This window comes from Rhamphochromis sp. 'chilingali' (genome assembly GCF_963969265.1).
Source record: "Rhamphochromis sp. 'chilingali' genome assembly, chromosome: 2".
Taxonomy (NCBI): domain Eukaryota; kingdom Metazoa; phylum Chordata; class Actinopteri; order Cichliformes; family Cichlidae; genus Rhamphochromis; species Rhamphochromis sp. 'chilingali'.
Window position 1 is genome coordinate 29,334,338 of NC_137930.1, and position 18,885 is coordinate 29,353,222.

General features: G+C 40.0%; 1 protein-coding gene across 1 annotated transcript in view; it reads left to right on the forward strand.

Annotated features, from left to right (window-relative positions):
• The first annotated feature begins 4,230 nt into the window (after nucleotides 1–4,230).
• Nucleotides 4,231–18,885, forward strand: part of ank1b (ankyrin 1, erythrocytic b) — a 78,375-nt gene continuing 63,720 nt past the window's right edge. Inside the window, exon 1 of the mRNA XM_080875072.1 lies at nucleotides 4,231–4,713. Within this exon, the coding sequence (XP_080731198.1) occupies nucleotides 4,588–4,713 (126 nt within the window). The 5' untranslated portion in view covers nucleotides 4,231–4,587. The remainder of the gene's footprint in view (nucleotides 4,714–18,885) is intronic.

Below are 18,885 nucleotides of genomic sequence, written 5' to 3' on the forward strand. Positions count from 1 at the left end.
ATGTGCTGTGCCAGTGTGCCTGCACATGTGATGTGACAATAAAAGTGATTTGATTTGATTTGAAAAAACAGCTCTCAAGGCCAAAGGGGATCCAAGCTAATATGAGTAAGATGTAACTAATGAAGTGACCAGTGGCTACATGATGCATATCTTTTTGATGTCTTAAAGAAAACAAAAAGTCAGTGATCTGTTATGTTCATGTTCAGGTATATGAAAAACTGTACCCCTGCTCGTCTTCATCAACTGCCCATTCTCTTTATATGCCCAGAAATTAAAAGTGTAGATTTTATTAGCAGCAGACATCCCTGTGTCTGCTTCATGTCTGAATTATGTGTGCAACTGTCACTGAAATAAGTTTAGAGCTGACTTTCCCCAAAATTGCATTAAACGCTGGGAAAGACTAGTTTACCATGGCTTTGGCTTGTTTCTTTTCTCCACAGCTACACTGATTACTTACACTGATTAAGTGACTGATCTCATTAAGCTAGAAAATTGCAGTGCCAGATCTTCAGGTAACAAAATATGCAGCTTCATCATTTTCTATATTTAGCACACACCATACTGGCTCAGGAGCTAATGGACCCAGCAAATGTATTTTTATTTTTTTTCATCAGTGATGGATTCATGCACAATATGCTCTTTCTAACGCAAATACATCTCAGACCATGCAAGCAAATTAAAACACACCATTTATTCATTTTATGGATCAATATATGTTTTTATATTAAATTCTAGTTGTATAGTATATAGTGTATAGCTTAGTGTATAGCTTATAGGTGCAAGATCCAGCTAATGTGATACACACTTGTAGGTTAACTAAGCTATCTTTCATGGGTGGCAGCTGGCATGTACGCAGTGGGCTTCATAGAACACAGCAGGAGAGCGCAACTTCGGCAACAGTGAGTTTGTATTTAAGAACAGTACATTAAGTAGAAAAACAAACAAATAAAATACAATGCAATACATGAGCTACGTTTATGAGTTAATTCATGAAGTCTGTACTTTGGCGGTTGGCACAATAGCTAGCAGTATACCCTTTCCTGAAAAATGTCGACTTATAAAAATGTTATTATAGTTATGGGGGGAAAAAACAGCGACTGCATCGGCATTCTTTTTTTTTTTTTTTTTTAATCAGTAGCAAATATTGGACTATGCCTGTAAATGTTAGCCCAACTTTAGCTAGGCCAAGATTTTTTTGTTTTTTCTTAAAAGTATATTGCAACAGAAATGTTATGAGTAGGTATCAAGGGCTATCATATATCATAGCCTCATATATCTTAGTTAATATAGTGGTTGTATTGCTAGCTGGCTAACTACTGGGATACCAACCTAGTTCTGCTGGCCAGTAGAAGCCCTGTAAACTAGCTACCCTGGGTTTTCTTAAGTTATCTGTAACCAAATTATAAAATATCAGAAACATACATTATGGGAGTAGTAATGGCTTTAACTTCAAATACACACTACCACAATGTAATAGAGAGAAATCTGCAGGTTATGATCTATTTTTATCTTGTCATTTAAGTTATTATCTAATAGAATACATTTCTAGCTGCTCCTGATTTCTTTAGAGACTCCTAGTAAATATTGGAAACAGGTGTAAACAAACATTATATATGGCAAAAACAGCAGTTACAATGAGCTTGAAAGTCAGTATTTGGTACGACTATTTGACCTTTATTTTTCAACACAGTCTGAACTCTCTAAAGCTTTCTTATAAATTCTTTAAGAAGTCTTCAGGAATAGTTCTTCAGGCTTCTTGAAGAGCATTCAGCGCTCTCTTTTGTTCTATTCTCTGTCACAAAGATACAATTTAAAATTGGTTCTGTGTTATTTGTGATGTGTAGTCAGTGTCCAGAGAAGAAAGAAAGACAGTAAGAATAGGACTGGCTCCATGAAAACATAAAGAAATTGGGGGTGGCATAAAACTTTTACAATACTGTATTCTAACCATCAAAATGTTCCTGCTGATGACAATCCTGTGTCTAAAGAAAAAAGGTCAATGGATATTTTTTACGTTGATCTTAAAGTTGTTTAGAGTTCTGTTCATTACATATTGGTTTTGTGTGCTGAAAGCTGTCAAAGACCGTTTTTGTAGTAAATTGCAAAAGTGTGAATACAACAGTAACCTACAATTGCCTAAACCTGCTCCTGTGCTTCACCCTGCTCAGGCTGAAGTAGAGTGTTTTGGCTGTTGCTATCTAAGCCTTTGGAAAGAGTCCAGAGCACAGGTCAGCATTTTCAGAAATAACTATGCCTTTGTTCACTAACTTGAAACTAGAGATTGAGGCTATAAACCAATCAGAAAAGTGTTTACTGAGGTCATAGAGCAAGGAAGCTCACAGTCATTTACATTTGTCCTTCAGTTCAACTAAGTCTTTTTGCAACAAGAGGAATCGCCCCCTGCTGCCATTTAGAAAGAATGCGGGTTAGAGGCGCTTCCACTTTGGCTTCAGTTTTCAGTAATGAAAGTTCTGTTAATTAAAAAAAAATTACATAAAGTTAATGCATGAAAAGAGCAACAGCAACAACAATGCTTTCCTTCCCACAGGTGAATAAATGACGCCATAAAGAGGTAAAGACAGGCACAAACTGGACTAATGTTCCCGTTGTGCTTTATTTACTAGAAAGTCTAAATAGCTGCTCATCTGAGATATTTGCACTAGAGTCCTATAGCCACACTGTTGCATAAACTATTACCTATTTAGTCTGTATTTTATGCACATGGCTTTCAGAGGGCACATGGATCACTCTGAGGGGAGTTTTTATGCAGGATTTGCAACAATTAGTCTGGTTGCTTTGATGGTGAGTCCAAGGCAAGCTCTGGCATACATTTTGTTGCTAGATCTATTAAGCTAGATCCATTAGCCTGATACTAATGGAGCTAGCTTAATAGATCCATTAGTATCCGTATAAAATGTCACTCAGATGTGATGCATACAAAGAAGCAAGAAGTTGCATAGAGTCACACAAACACAGAAGGCATCTATGAATATAAAATGTATGCATTCCTATGCATTCCTATGCTGCACTTTACGTTGCTACATCATTCTGCAGAAAGATGATGTTGCAGGGGCGGATGGGGGAATAAATGAAAGAAAGAAAGAAAGAAAGAAAGAAAGAAAGAAAGAAAGAAAGAAAGAAAGAGAGAGGGGGGGGGGGGTTGGTAGACCTACACTCTGGTGATGAACAGTGTGTACAGAATGCAAATGTGTTATATTAATGAATTAATAATAGCTAAAGAAATAATTCATTTTGGAAATAAGATGCAACTGTTGATAAGACAACAAACAAATAAACAAACAGATATTGTCATGTCTGTTGAATATAATGGATTTTATAGTTTGAAAATTGGTTTCCGGATTTGACTCACAATAGGAAAATAAGAAGGATTTTAAGTTAAACCTGGATGTTAGCTTATTAGAACCAAATAAAACAAATTTTATAATCATATGAAGGCACAGCAAGTCAATTTTCCATTAGATGGTGACACAGTCAAAATCAGTTGGAGATTACCTGCAAAAACTGTTAGTAGTTTTTCAAAAATGAATGGTAATGTTGTTTTTTGTTGCACCAAACATCTGTGCATACCCTCTTGATTTGATGGAAAAAGGAAAAGTGGTGGAATGAAGGGGAAGGGAGAGGAGCATGCAGTTTTTATGAGGCGTTCACATCGTTGATGCTTTTCTTCTGTTCTGCTTCTGACAAAACATGAGAGAAACAGGCAGGTCTAATACTTATCACACGGCATACTGTTTCCATGCCACCTTAAAATCGACTTTTGGCCAAGCTGTGCAAAGACTCATCGTAAAAGCATGATGCTGCATATTAGAAACCCGTTTCTGTTTCACAAGCTCCCATTTTTCTCACTTCTGTTCTTCTTCTCTGTCTGTTTCCAGGAGGGAGGTGCCATAGAAAAGCTATTGGCAGAGAGAGGGAAAAAAGACGTGAGAAAAAAATTATTTGAAGGCATTCAGCAGCTTTAGCGCCCTCATCTTTTGTACCTCACTTGTGCAAAAACAGCTATTCTGAAAAAAAAAAGCCTTTAACAAAGAAGAAAACTGGAGAAAGATGCAGAGCAGCAGGAAGAGGAGGGCATCTGACAGATAAAACGAGGGAGCTCTGCAGCAGGATCCCTACAGTGCTGTACACACTGGTCTCTGCAAGCAGAGGGAGGAGAGAGGAGAGAAGGGAGGAAGGTAGGAGAGAAAGAAAGGGGGAGGGGAGGCAATTCAGTGCAGTGCTAGCAGACTGGATGAGTAGCAGCCGCGGCATAAGAAGCAACATCAGCACCACTAGCTGTAGCATCTTTCTTTGTGGCTGCTGGAGGCTGTCTTGTGGCTGCTCTACCATCAACAGCCACAAGACATACACACACACACACACAAAAATATTTGGACACAGACGCTCCTCGTGCTTGCATCATACACACACATGTCGTGGTGGCCACCAGAGAAGAGGTAGTAAGTGACGGGGCTCGGGGGACAGAGGGACACAGGAAGAGGAAACCGGGACGACTGGTGGTAGTGCAAACAGGAGGAGGGCTGGAGCGACCGTGACTGGAGCAGCAGCAACAGTAGCAGCGGCACCATGGCGCAAGCCGCCAAGCAGCTCCGCAAGACCAAGGACCTTGCGGAGGCCGCCGCCCAGGAGCAGAGGGAGAAGGAGGAGGAAAAGATAAAAAAGAGGAATCGATCCAGGGACCGCAGGCGCAAGGTATGGCTGATTATCTCAAGAGACAGGGGAAATGGCAGTTATTCTTACATCCACCTGCCTTTCTCTATCTCCAGCAGTCTTTCTCTCTCACTGTGCTTGATTGGTTAGGGTGCAATTACACATGTATAATTACACAGTTGGTCTTATGGCCTCAGCTGGTACGTGTGCCTGTGTGTGTGTGTGTGTGTGTGTGTGTGTGTGTGTGTGTGTGTGTGTGTGTGTGTGAGTGTAGGCTAGCCAGTCAAGCACATTTGCTCTGGTACAGGTTGTGTCAGCTCTGTCAGATATTTAACCATGGGGAAAGAAAATTAGGCTTACGATGACTGTTATGCCACTAGAGGTGTGAATAATATGCGCTGCCGGTCAAATAACACGAGCTGTCTTTTTGTTTTTCTTTCACGACATGCGTTTTAGGGGATTTCAGCCTTACAGTGTGTGCACTATATGTATTTGAAGGAAATGCAAGTTAGAGGTACTGCCCAAGCTTATATTTCAATGCAGATTTTTGTCACCACTTACATGGTTTGCATGCTCTACTCTCTCCTTTATATTTGGTGTCTTCCCCCATATTACAGTTTTTTTGTTTTGTTTTTTCATTGGAGGAAATGTAAAATGGAGGGGGAAAATGGAGGTACACTCTAATAATAGATGCAATTTTAATGCATCTGTGTATCTTTTGGGGCATGTTTGTGCTCCGTGTAATGTTCGAAGGAGAGATTGATGGGGATGATTATTTGTAAAGATTTTCAGCACGTAATATTTTTGGTTTAGAAAATGAATATTTTTTGTGTGACAAAGTGTGCACACAGAATATCATCCTTTAGGCACGAGAGCACTCATTCACCCCCTTTCACTTCTCTCCTGGACTCTTCCGCTCTCGCTGTGCCACTGGGTGCAGATTTTATTGGGGTTGTGCCTCCTTGCACTCATGCTTGGCAGCGGTGAAATGATTTATGGAAACACATATTACATTTTAGAGATGTTTATTGAATGATTAAAAAAATATATTTTTATCCATTTCTACATCTGATAACATTATTCCATGATCATAGCCTTTGTATTTAATATTATGCAGTATGCAAGTTTTCTCTCCCTCTTTCAATATTTCTGTAATGTAAAGTTCCTGGATAATGTAAAGGTCTTTGCGTATTCACTGCACAAGAGCTGTGTGTTGTGTGTGTGTATGTGAGAGACAGAGTGTGAAGCAGGGAAAATAGATTTGTCAGACAGACAGAAACAATTATAATACAATTATTTAATATTATTTTAAGTATGAAACTGATTCTTCTGAATGGAAATATGTGTAGTTTCTGAAGCTGTACAAAATATTTTAATTTTATGATCGGCTTATTTTGCTGGTTTAGTTTTTCTTAATGGTATTGGAAGAATATTGGAATGGGTAAATGGCATAAACATGGTGATGTGTTGAGGTGTCAATTTATGTGATATAGTGACACTGACAACCTATATAAATGTACTTATATAGGATAAACATATGGATTGTTCTGCAAAATGACACCCCGGCTTGGTGTTTTACCTCAGGCCTCTCCTTCAGGGAATACAAGTTAACGTCATAATACTTTGTTCGGTTTCACACATTTCCCCTTGTGGGACAATTAAAGGATTATTCTATTCTACATATAGTAATACACATACAGTATAGGACATACATATACACACCCTACAGAACAGCCACCAAACTGGGGCTGGTCCACCGGCACCCTAGTCCATAGAAGACCCAGCAGGAAGGACATAATGAGCCACCAGAGTGTGTGGCGATGATCAGCTAGCCAAAGCATATATCATTTACAGACACCCCTTTAAATAGTACCCATGAGGTTCTCATTCCCCTGATGAAATGTGTTCTTACACTCTGAGGCAAAGAGAGAGCTTTGTTGCTGTAAGCTAGGAACATAGCCTCCACTAGCCTGTGGGAGACCCTCTGTTCAGACAGAGAGCTTTACCTTTGGTGGGATTAGCAAGGCACACAAGCAACTGGTCACATAAACACACATTCTGAGTGCGGTGAATTTGGGTACATAGTACACGCTCCAGGCACAGGGAATGCAGCTCCTCAGATGCAAAAGGAGGGGGAAGCAAAAACTGTAACCATGAATTGTAGTAATAATCTGAAGGAATAAAAATCCCTCATTTGAGCATACTGACCATGAAGCCAACACAAGAGAACTGTCTGCAAAAGGATTCACAATGTATGAAGGTCACTCACTCATTTTGTAGAAGCTAACCTGAGAAACAATAGTCTTATATGAAAGAAGCATCATATCTATTTTTTTTTTCCTTTGGGGGGGGGGGGTGCACACAAAGGGTCTGCAGCACCACAGCCAAATCTCAAAATGCTGGTGATGCCTAACTACAGATCTCGGGTGGTGGACCCCTTTCAAAAGAATTCGTGGCCGGAGGATTTACACCTGGCATCAACCTGTCAAAGTCGATATGACTGACCAAATATACTTTAATTATTAAAGAAGAAAGAAGATATAACAGCTCCCAGGGAATGTCAAAAAGATCTGCAATAGAGGACTGGAATAGGAGAACATGTCGGTTCTGGTAACATTGCTAAAAGGTTTACTATTTATGACCATGCAGTTTTCTGCTGCATGAAGCCCTAGGACTTTAGACAATCACACTGTGTTTGGACCAGACTGCGTATGGAAAGTGCTGCACCTGCTTGGACTGACAACCTGAACAGAACTTAGGTGGTGCGTCTTGGTTGGTAACAGATGAGAGATGTGTCCCAGCTCCACAGCTAGAAGGACTGAGGCTTCCTACTAGGAATCTCATTTCTTTGCTCTTTGCTCCAGACCAGTTGGTGCGGAACTCAACTTTGAGACTGGGCTCTCACCTGCCATGCTCTCTTGGGGATAGATAACAGAATGGCAACAAGTGATGGCACACATAAACCCTCAGCAGACACCGATTGATCCAAGTGGATGGTCCCTTTTCTATCCAGGACATGAGAGAGGTTCAGCCAGATGCTGCTGTTGTCCTACTCTTAAGGCCCTCAAAGGGCATAGGGGTACTGCTGTACAGCAGGGCCCACAGAGAATGCAATGCATGGTTCCTCTGATGTCATTAAGGAGAGGTGCCAGGGGGCTGTCAATGTGAACCAGTGACTTGAACTCCAGCAGGTGCATTGCAAGGTGACAAAGTTGAGCCCGATAAATCTGATATCCATAAAGCTGAGATACAGCGAATCTGCTGTGCTTAGAATAATTAAGAGGCCTATTACACCATGGTTGTGAGATGGGGCCAGATGAGCAGCCAAGTGTGGTTCCCGGAAAGGTTTAGATAGTGAATTATCTAAGCCAGCTTTCTCTGCATTGCCCAGCTCCAGAAATGGTCCGTAGCTGTTCACAGTAATGCAGGTAGACAGTGGTTAGCTTCATGAAGCTGTTAGCTCACAGACAAAATCAGGGAATATGGGCAGGTGTTTTTTTTCTGAGCCAGTACAGGATCCTAGCCGCAGCTTCTTGCCTGTATGGTGAAACAGCTCAAGCTGTAGCTAGCCAGTGACTTCACAACCTCAAGAACGAGCATCAACATACTCCAGTTGGTAAGCCCAACTAGTCTTGGGTTCATTGAATGGACACTCCTTACTAGGAGAAGGTCATGCTGTTCAACATCAGTCTTTTCTGGTCCTTTTCCACAAACATCACTTGTTTTTCTAGTGTTGAATGCTGGCAAGAAAACACATGTTTCTGGCTTAGTCAGTGCTCTCCTAGCATGGACAGTCCCCAAGCAGATCGGACATGCTTTGTGCTGGTCTTCATCATGCAAAGAGAAACCACTTCCATAAGGACATGGGTGAATAGAAGATTTCTTCTTCACTTGCTTTGGTTTGGTACTCATATCTAAATGCAAATAAAAAAATGCTTGGAAACATGGAAATTAGTCCACATGAGGACTACACCACTGGTAATCAAATTCAAATTCAAATTCAAATTTTATTTGTCACGTACACAGTCATACACAGTACGATATGTAGTGAAATGCTTGGACAACTGCTCGTGACCTAAAGAAAACAAAAAAGGAAAAGGCTATGAATAAGATAGGAAATAAATATGAAAAATTAAAAAGGGTAAATTTAACTAGGAAGGAATAAAATATAAATTAAGGTTAAAAATGAAATAACTGTACAACACAAATTAGAATGAAGGGTAAATTTAACTGGGAAAGAATAAGATAAAATATATAAATTAAAGTTGAAAATAAAATAACTGTACAACAAAATACACAATATAGAACTATATAAGAATGTATGAAGAAATCTAAATAAATATATACACAATAACAGCAGCTGTACAAGTATTAACTGGAAATGAAGAATATAATGTCCAGTGTTGTGCAATCCACATTATGTCTTGTGCAGTGCAAATATGCTTAAAGTGATTTAAGTGATGAAGTGAAAACAAAGTCCAGAAAGTCCGGTGTGTGTGTAAGAACTGTATGTGTGGGTCAGTACTGTGTGGTGGTGTGATTGAGAGACCGTATCGCCTGCGGGAAGAAGCTCCTCCTCAGTCTCTCTGTGTTGGTCTTCAGGGAGCGGAATCGCTTTCCTGACCTCAGCAGAGAGAACAGTCTGTTGTTGGGATGGCTGAGGTCCTTCACGATCTTCCTGGCCTTGGTCCAGCACCGCCTGCTGTAGATTGAGTGCAGGTCAGGGAGCTCGGAGCGGATGGTGCGCTCAGCTGATCGCACAACCCTCTGTAGAGCTCGTCTGTCCTGCATGGTGCTGTTTCCGAACCAGGTTAAGATGTTTCCCGTCAGGATGCTCTCCCTGGTGCACGAGTAAAAGTTCCTGAGCACCTTGGAGGGCAGTTGGAAGTCTCTCAAGCGTCTGAGGTGGTAGAGACGCTGACGGGCCTTTTTCACCACGGTGTTGATGTGACAGGACCATGACAGGTCCTGCGTGATGTGAACTCCGAGGTATTTGAAGCTGTCCACTCTCTCCACTGGGCACTCGTTGATGACGGGGGTCTGGTAGTTCCTCTCCTGCTTAGTGCTGAAGTCCACTATCAGCTCCTTTGTCTTACTGACGTTTAGAAGGAGGTTGTTCCTCTGGCACCAGTTCTCCAGATTCCTAATCTCCTTCAGGTAGGCCGTCTCGTTGTTATCAGAGATCAGGCCCACCACGACGGTGTCGTCAGCAAACTTGATGATGGTGGTGGAGCTGGTAGTGGCCACACAGTCATATGTGTACAGAGAGTACAGCAGGGGGCTCAGAACACACCCCTGGGGGGCTCCAGTGCTGAGAGTGGTGGAGGCTGAGACATGTCCGCCCATCCTTACTGCCTGTGGTCTGCCAGTTAGGAAGTTGGAGATCCACTGACACATAGATGAGCTGAATCGTAAACTCTTTTCGAGTCGGCAGGCAAAAGAGCTAACTAGCAGTAGCTAGCTCGCCCGACTCAATAGAGGTGTTCTTAGTGATGTGAGGAGTGTTAGAACTGAGGAATGATTGTGATGTGTGATGTTGACAACCCCACTCTGTAGTTTTATGTGGTCTGCCATCTGAACACCCTAAACACTTCCACTTTGTGATTATACTGTTCACATTTAATCACTGAATATCTAGGAGGGAATAAATCTCATAAATCAACTTGTTGCATTGGTGGCATCCTATTATAGTTCCACACTCAAATTCAGTGAGCTCTTTTAAAAATATTTGTAAAGATAGAATTCACGGCTAAGTGCTTCATTGTCACAATGTAGCAATGGGACAGAAAAAAACCTGAATTAATAGGTGTGGCCCAATGCTTTTGTGTATATTCTGCAGAATAAGCCTAATTCAAAGACTTTTAGTTGTCATTTATATATTGTTTTTAATAAAAACACATCAGACAAACCCTTCCAGGTTTGTGCAATGTCCTCCTTATTAATGCTATAATATATTCATAATTATTGTCAAATATAAGACAACTTCTACTGTTTCATACATTGTGAGTGAAAACCTAATATGGAAATCAGAGTGTGCAAAGGATTGTGTAGTATAGTGGAGATGTGCCAACCCCCCTGCTCCCCAAAAAAGTGAAACCTGGTCCTTTACAATACTGTTCTTATGAATACTTTTCTACAGGAGTTGTATAAAAACAGTGCTTCAATTTGTTTAAAACTAAAAATGAAAGATGTTGAAAAGTATTTAGAATCATTATTTGCATTTAATTATTTGTAGAGAACAAAAATGGTTGAATTGACTGTTCTTTTAGACTATGTACAACATAAGTGTTACCGTAGTCTGCTGGATTTCATAGGCCGTTTGACCTTTCCCTCTCACCTTCACCTCAACAATCACCCATGCCACATCAATATATGTCACTATCTGTATCTGTCTTATTTCCTCTTTTGCTATAATCTCTGAAGACATGAAGGAAGGAAGATCAGGCACAGGCAGGCCTTAATGTTCTTGGGATTTTAATTGGCCCCATTCGATGTAAATCAAACTCGGCAGGATGGCATCTCTCCTCCCTATTCCTCCCCTCGCACAAAGGTTATCCACTCCAGTGCCAACAGAGATCCTATCACAGCTATGGACAGACTGGACAGCAATCCAGTTAGGGAGTCTGCAAAGGAAGTAGCCGTGCTGGCTAAGGTACATGCGTTACAACTGCCCAGTAGTTTTTGAACAGACTTCTGCCATGTACATTTCGGGAAACTAAATAACTAAACACTAAGTGTAGAAATGTCTTTGAATCACTGAATATGCTTTTATGTTCTAAATACAGATTTTAGTTTGATTGTATTGGAAAAGTGTTGACATGTTCATGCAAAGCACTTTTATCAGATTAGATTGGAAAAACATTAACCTAGCTGAAATAATCGTGTGCTCTTTACTATTCATAATACTCGCATGACTGTTAATGATTTCTGCACATCCTAATTACCAAGTGAGTGATTCCAAAATATGTCAGCAAAAATAATGATTGAATTATGTGTGACAGACTCAATACAACCAAACTGCATTACGTGAGCATCTTAAATTATAAATGAATGTTTTACAAGGTAGATCTTCTTATGACATAAATGATTGCTTGCAGAAAATTCAGTTTTAACCTCTTGAAATCTTACATCTAGACATTAAATGTGCCCTATTAGATTTTTCTTTAAATCATGCCATCAACAAGATGACTGCATTTCCACGATCATTACACACTTGTGAGGTTAGTTCTTTTGCGTTTTGCTTTGTGTTGTTTATATTTTCTTTATTACTTTTTAAAATTGTTTCTCTAAATTCTGGGCTTCTAACTCACTGTTGCTCAAATTCTACACTTGAATATAGGGTGGCATTTTTCACATTAAGCCCTTGCTGTGGAAAAGAGGTACAAGCATGCAAAAGTGGAGAACACATTACACAGTAAAGCTTGGCAAAGATACAGTCATTTCTGGCCACTGGTAAAAGGATAGCTCATGAATTGCAGTATCAAACATTTGAAGTCCTGCTTAGTACGTGTCTAATAGTTTTAGTGCATGATATATACCTATTCTTTAATAGGGTACATAATTATATGCCTTTATTATTAGCACAACAAATGCTAAGAGTGGAGTAATGCGATTTAGGAAGTACATGGTAATGCTTGTCCTTCTTCAAATTGCACTTTTTGCTCATTTTCTGTAACCAACCTGTTATGTGAAACCCTTTTACTCTAGTAGCTCAACACAAAGCTCCTCAGGTCCGTGCATGTCCCTGCTTCCTTCGGGCCTGCACTTAATACAATGAATCTAGAGACCTTTTAATGGATACTGTGTGTCTTTTGTTTGCCTTTTACTCCTGTTTTCCAAAAGAGCTTTATTTGTGCACATGTGAGGACATACAGTGTGTGTGTGTGTGTGTGTGTGTGTGTGTGTGTGTGTGTGTGTGTGTGTGTGTGTGTGTGTGTGTGTGTGTGTGTGTGTGTGTGTGTGTGTGTGTGTGTTACATGTCAGGCCTTCGGGTTATATCATTTCACTTTTATGTAACCTTATGGACACCCAACACTAATTAGCCAAAGCTGTCTTCCATCTCTCTACTCACTTTCTTGGCCACTATTCCATTTTTACAAGATGCCCCATGGGATAATAACACTAGAAATTCTTCTTAGTGATGCCTAATTTTGGTAATTAGAAGTTTTACATCTGCAAAAATAATTTCATCCAAATATTTTAGATGGGGAAAATGTATCCTTGTCTGGCTGTTTTTTGCCCGCCAAAAAGTTGGATGAATGCAGTGAACAGGAGAAGTGCTTTTATCCAGTCTGCAAGAAAGCAACCTAATCACACCAGATCATTCACAAAGGCCTTAGCCATTACTCCACTTTGAACTCTATGAACATATTGATTTATATGGATTTACTTCAGGCCAGACGACTTACAGTAAAACTGCTCCCGACAGGAAAATTTGCAGTGCTTGCATATTTTAATAAAAATATAGATATCTGGTGTCAGCGAACTGATGCTATGGATTGTTGTATCAATATTTTGTCCTATCCCTAGTGGTCTGATGCCTTTCCATCCCCTTTGAGAAATGGGAAGGCAGGATAAGCCAAGGTCAAGCAGAGCAGAGCAAAGCAGCACTTTGCCCAGCCCTAAGCATCCGCAGGCTATATTTACCAGGCAGCCTAGGATTACACTGCATCTGAGACCAGCTACCCATCTATCTACAAACCTCTACCGTGTTCTAACTGAGCACCTGCTCCGTGCTCAGTACTGTGTCTGATGTTACCCCAGATGCATACCTGCTCAAACGTGATTCCAGAACAGAAGCATGATGGCCGATATTTATCGGATCTCTCTGAGGGCTTATCTTGTACTCAGTTTGACTGGCACGTATTTTGATCTGGAGATCAAACTGACTTTAGATGAGTACTCCTTGTCAGACACCTTTGATAAATATCAGAATCATTTTGCTCAAGTATTGTGAATCTTCAGTGGCTGTTTACCTTGAATTCAGGTACTTGGATTTATGGATTTAATGCTTTAGCGCATGAATAGGAAAAAAAAGTATCATAACACAGTTGCCACATTGCAGTTAAAGGTATGGCCAGTTGCATTTTGACATTGTATTGATCAATCTGTAGTCTGATTTTGTGTGAATCCCTCAAGTGTCACAGCTCATCTGCTGGCCTGAATCTGTTAATCAGCGCATCCATCATCATAGTTAGCAAGGCCACTCAATGTGAAGTATGCAGTGCGAGGGGTAACAGCTGTAAATCTTTTGGCAAAATTTAATGTGACCCTGAGGTCATCCTACCAGCGGTCAGAAGTGATGGATGTTGCCATAGTGATTAAGGTTTGACACTGCATGTGGTGGGATGATGAAGAGATGAGTTGATGGACGAGGATATGCTTTGGCTGGTGATGGGAATTCTAACTTATGCCCTAGGCACAAAATCCCAGGGGGAAAAACCTTGTTGATTGATTTTTACTCCCAAACTGGCTGTATTTGGTCCTGGCTCCATTAGGATGTGTGATGATTATAATTTCTCACAGCACAACTGAACTCACTAAACTAAATCAATAACATGAGTTAGAGAGCTGTTGGCGTCTAGATTTTTTTATGAAACAAGACTTGCATTCCACTAACTTCTAGTTTAAATCAAAAGTTACATCTAAAATATACAACACAACATCTAATTGTTACAGCTGACCTACCTACATGCATACCTAATGCTCATGATACATTTATCAAATCAAATCAAATCACTTTTATTGTCACATCACATGTGCAGGTACATTGGTACAGCACATGTGAGTGAAATTCTTGTGTGCGAGCTTCACAAGCAACAGAGTTGTGCAAAATACAATAATGTAAACAAGCAAGCAAGCAAGCATTTACATCATCATAGTTCATTAGTGAAATTGTGTGAGGACAGCCAATTACAAAGAATAATTAGAGGAAAAGTGAAAGTGATGCAGAGTGGCACAATGCCACACACACATGCACATTCACACACACTTAGAGCTGTAGCTGGGCATTATGTAATGGAATTACTGCTCCTGAAGGTCTGCGTGGATCATGTGGCTCGCAGGAGCCCACTAATGCACTGAAGCAGCCACTCTCAGGCACGCCCTGACTCCGTCACTTTCCTTCGCTGACCTAAAGACACTTTACAGTGCACGTGCTAGCTAATGCACGTAATGCTTGATCAGAAAGAAAGAACTGTATATAGTGATGATGGTGGAGATATTTTCAGTATTTCTTATATATTTAAAATTCTTGTGCAAATGTACATTTCTCACAAGCTCCAAACTGTTGTGAGAATGATTTTAAGGTTTGAACACAAGAACAGACTACCACGGAGAATGGTTCATGGTGGACAAGGTGGACACTTATAGCAGTGTAAAGATGAAAAAAGCCTTAGTGATGCAAAGCACCAGTTAAATGTTCCTCAACTTTGTCGTGAGTGATTGAAGCAGCTACCAAAGTGGAACGAAACTGCTTGACATTTGAAAGGTGGTGAAATAAAGTAGTGGGTTTTATGTGGATGGGATTAAGGCAATGAGCAAAGCTAGAACTGATAAATAATGAATCTAATAAGAAACAACTGATGTACACAACCAATAACATAGCTATTAAAAGTAGCCAAGTGTTAATCTACCATGTTTTAACTGCGCCTGTTGTAAAAACAGAAGATTTTAGGTCATTGCCAAAGCTTTTCAAGACTTCTTGCTGTCTATGGTCATATTATTTTCTTTGAAGTAGATCCTTGAAGTAACCAAAACATGTCATGCTGTTTTGGGGCACCAGCTGTATTTCGTGTAGTATGGTTAAAAACACATCATTCCAAATGGAATGAACAAATGCTTTTTTCACATCAATTTAAGGGGGAATTTGTGGTGGTGGTGACGTAATTGCTTTGTGTGTTCGTGTGGTGTGTGTGTGCATGATGAGAAGGGGTGTCATGTGTCTCTGGGATTGCTGTCTGATGTCAGGTGGTATGGCTCCCCTCTCTCTTCAGCCTCATCAGTCAACAGCCAACCATGGCTGGTGGGCAGCACTCTTGAACACATTAAAAACAAGTTTACTTACTGTAAACACTATTGGTTTTCAAGGTGTGAAACTACCAGAAAAAGAGCTGAAATATTACATCAGCAGTTTCCAGTGCATCCCTGACAGAACCAGCTGCCATTCATTCACTGATATCACTTCACACTCTCTGATCAGAGCGCTTGCATCAGCACCCACTGATGGCAGCTGGACTGGGAAGGAGATAGCTGGGGGAGAGAGCTAGAAGCAAACTGAGAGTGGTTCTCCTCAGTCAGCTTTAAATCCTTGTCAGCCCTCAGCCATTTCCCCCTCTAGAGCTATAATTCTTTTTTTCTTCCTCTCCCCCAGTGAGGAATCCTGTATTTCTGACTTTAAACATATCATCAAATCCCTAATATGGACGTAGGACACTTATCAACACTGCTCTGTTTCCCTGCACTATCCTCCGCTGTCTGCTGTACAAAGGCATTGAGTTGGAAAACCCACACCACATTTGTATAAATACTTCATTGCTAATTCAATTTTAAACTCTAGATGGGAGGAGGGGAACTGTAGCAACTGTTCGTTCATCCATCTGTTCATCAGTGCTTTCCTGCGTTAGATATCTTTCGGTTTCTCTGCTTATTCTTGTTTGCTTTATGTTGCATCTGTTTCTCTACAACTTCCCATCTTATCCTGTTCACCTTCTCCTCTACCTCTCTCTCCATCTATGACTTCCCCACCCTCTTCCATCCTGTCTCATAGCTGCGCTCTTGGTTGTTTTTTTAGAAGGCTTACTCCTGATTTTTTTTCTGTAGTTTTCAATGATTGAAAATAAGAATATACAGTGAAATGAATGACTTTAACCGTAAAGCTAAGTAGACAAATTTTTGTTGCATAACTTGACTACAGAAGTCACTACAGACAACAAAAAACAAGGCTGATAATATTGCACCTTTTATCCTCTCAGCTGTGTGATTCGATTTTGTTGTGCCTCTAATCTTAAATTCCAGACATTTATTGCTCCATTTCAAAATCTAAAGCTAACAGAGAAACAACCCCAATACAGTACAACAATCTTGAGCCACATCTCATTTCTTTATATTTTGTTGGGTAAATGGGAAATGGGTTCAGTGATTTATTGAAAGGTCCAAACATGGTAAGGCCAAAACAGAGTTTGTACAATTCTGACAAGATTGAAAGTCTGGTATGAGCACTGTTATTCTTCAGCACAGCCTGAACTCTCCTGGGCAGTTTTCTTGTAATTTCTCTAAGTAGTTTTCAGGAATTGTTCTCCAGACCTCTTGAAGGACATTCAAAACTCTTCTTTGGATGTTGGCTGCCTTTGATTCTGATCTCTGTCAAGATGATACTATACTGCTTTCAGGCTCGGGCTCTGTGGAGTCCAGTCCATGACTGATTGTGTTTCATGATTGTGAACAATGGCTCAAGACCACTTTAAAAAATAATTGTGTGCTCCTTGGAAATATTACTCAAGTCAGTAAAGAATATAGTGTGTATCAAAGTAAAGTGCACACACATGGCAGTGAAAGCAAGATGTCTTTGTAAAACAGAGTTCATCAACTTCCTGCAGTCTTCCTCCCCAAAAGTCTGGCAAATGTTTGTATATCTAAAATTCAGAAACAGCTCTCTCTCTGGAATCCCCTGCATGCTGCTGTCAACTAAACAGACTCTCCTCATGTCATTTATATATTTTGTGTTTGTAATATTTTGTGTCTCAACCAATGCTCCCATAAAAAAGTCCAGCAAAATCAAATGCTAGAAAATGCCATAATTACTGCTTACAATACAAATAGTCAACCTTATAATTTATTTATCATTGACATCTGTGCTGCCTGTTATGGCAACTCTAGTGAACAACAAGGTTGCGCATCCATAAGAAAAGTATCCATTAGCAGTCTGGGATCGAGGATGAGAACACTAAATAAATAAATGTTAACACGGTCCTGTGCCAGAACAGCCTGTGAGTCATTAAATATGATTTCCTAGCATCGAGTGAGCAGGAACGGATGAATAGACAGAAATCTCTATGAAGGCACTGCAGTGGTTATTATTTTGTCTATTTCAATCCTTCAACCTTTCGCTTTTACTGTTTACAAAATAACCGCAAAGCCAAAGAAGAACTCATTGTGAAGCCTGACCAAAATGACAACTGTAATAGATAACAAATGTGTTGATATACATATGTGCTAATATTAAAACTTCAGCAAAAGAGGCTTGAAATAAGTCACGTATTGTGCCATCACATATCTAGATCATAGCAGCTCTGACTCCACTATTTACAGTACTCTTGAGACTGTTTAAGGGGATGGTGATGTAGAGTAAGGCAGCATTTTCATGATAATTTGCTAACTGGTTCTTAATTTACATTGCTGGAAGGTGTAAAAAAAACAATAACTCCACCCCTTTCCCCTTCAGCATACCTTGAGCATACTCTCTTTATATGCATGCACATAAAGAATAATATTAGCCTATATGCAGTATATTGACAGTGAGGTTTTTTTTTACTCCCTAAATGCTCAGCTTAAATAAATACATAAATAAATAAATTACACAGAAATGTATAATCTAAATATACTTCATATAGTTGCTTCTGCTTATCTATTTGAATATAACATTATAATTCTGAAGCACTCTCCTCGGAAACGATGCATCACATCCAACTTCATAAATTCATATTTAATCAGATGTTACACAATGCACTAGCATATGTTTTGTGTTTTTGAGCTGTTAAGGTGTTAAGTGGGCACCTGTGACTTTGCAAGATGCTCTGAATTGATTGATTGTCATTTTCTTTTTAATCACATTCTTTGTCTCACTTTATTTTGCGCTACTTCCTGTTTTTGCTTAATTTCTTCCACTTTCTGCCACACCTGTGTCCAATCGACTAATTACTCAACTGGGTGTGCATGTTTGTGTGTATACATGCAATTCCCTTGATCCCTGCCAGGCTGTCTTGCTATTCCCATTAGTCAAGGATTCCAGCTTTTTCCCAGTGTTCTCTGCACATGTTCTTTCGCTTTAATATTTTCCCTTGTGCATTTCTTGTTTCCTTCTGTTTCTAATTAGCTCTTATTATGAATGACCTGCTTGATTGTTTTGGGTGGTTTGTGCCTTTAGCAGTTATGTTGCCTCTCTCACTGCCTCCGTGTGTATGACCCTATAATGATGAATGGAAGATCTGGATATTG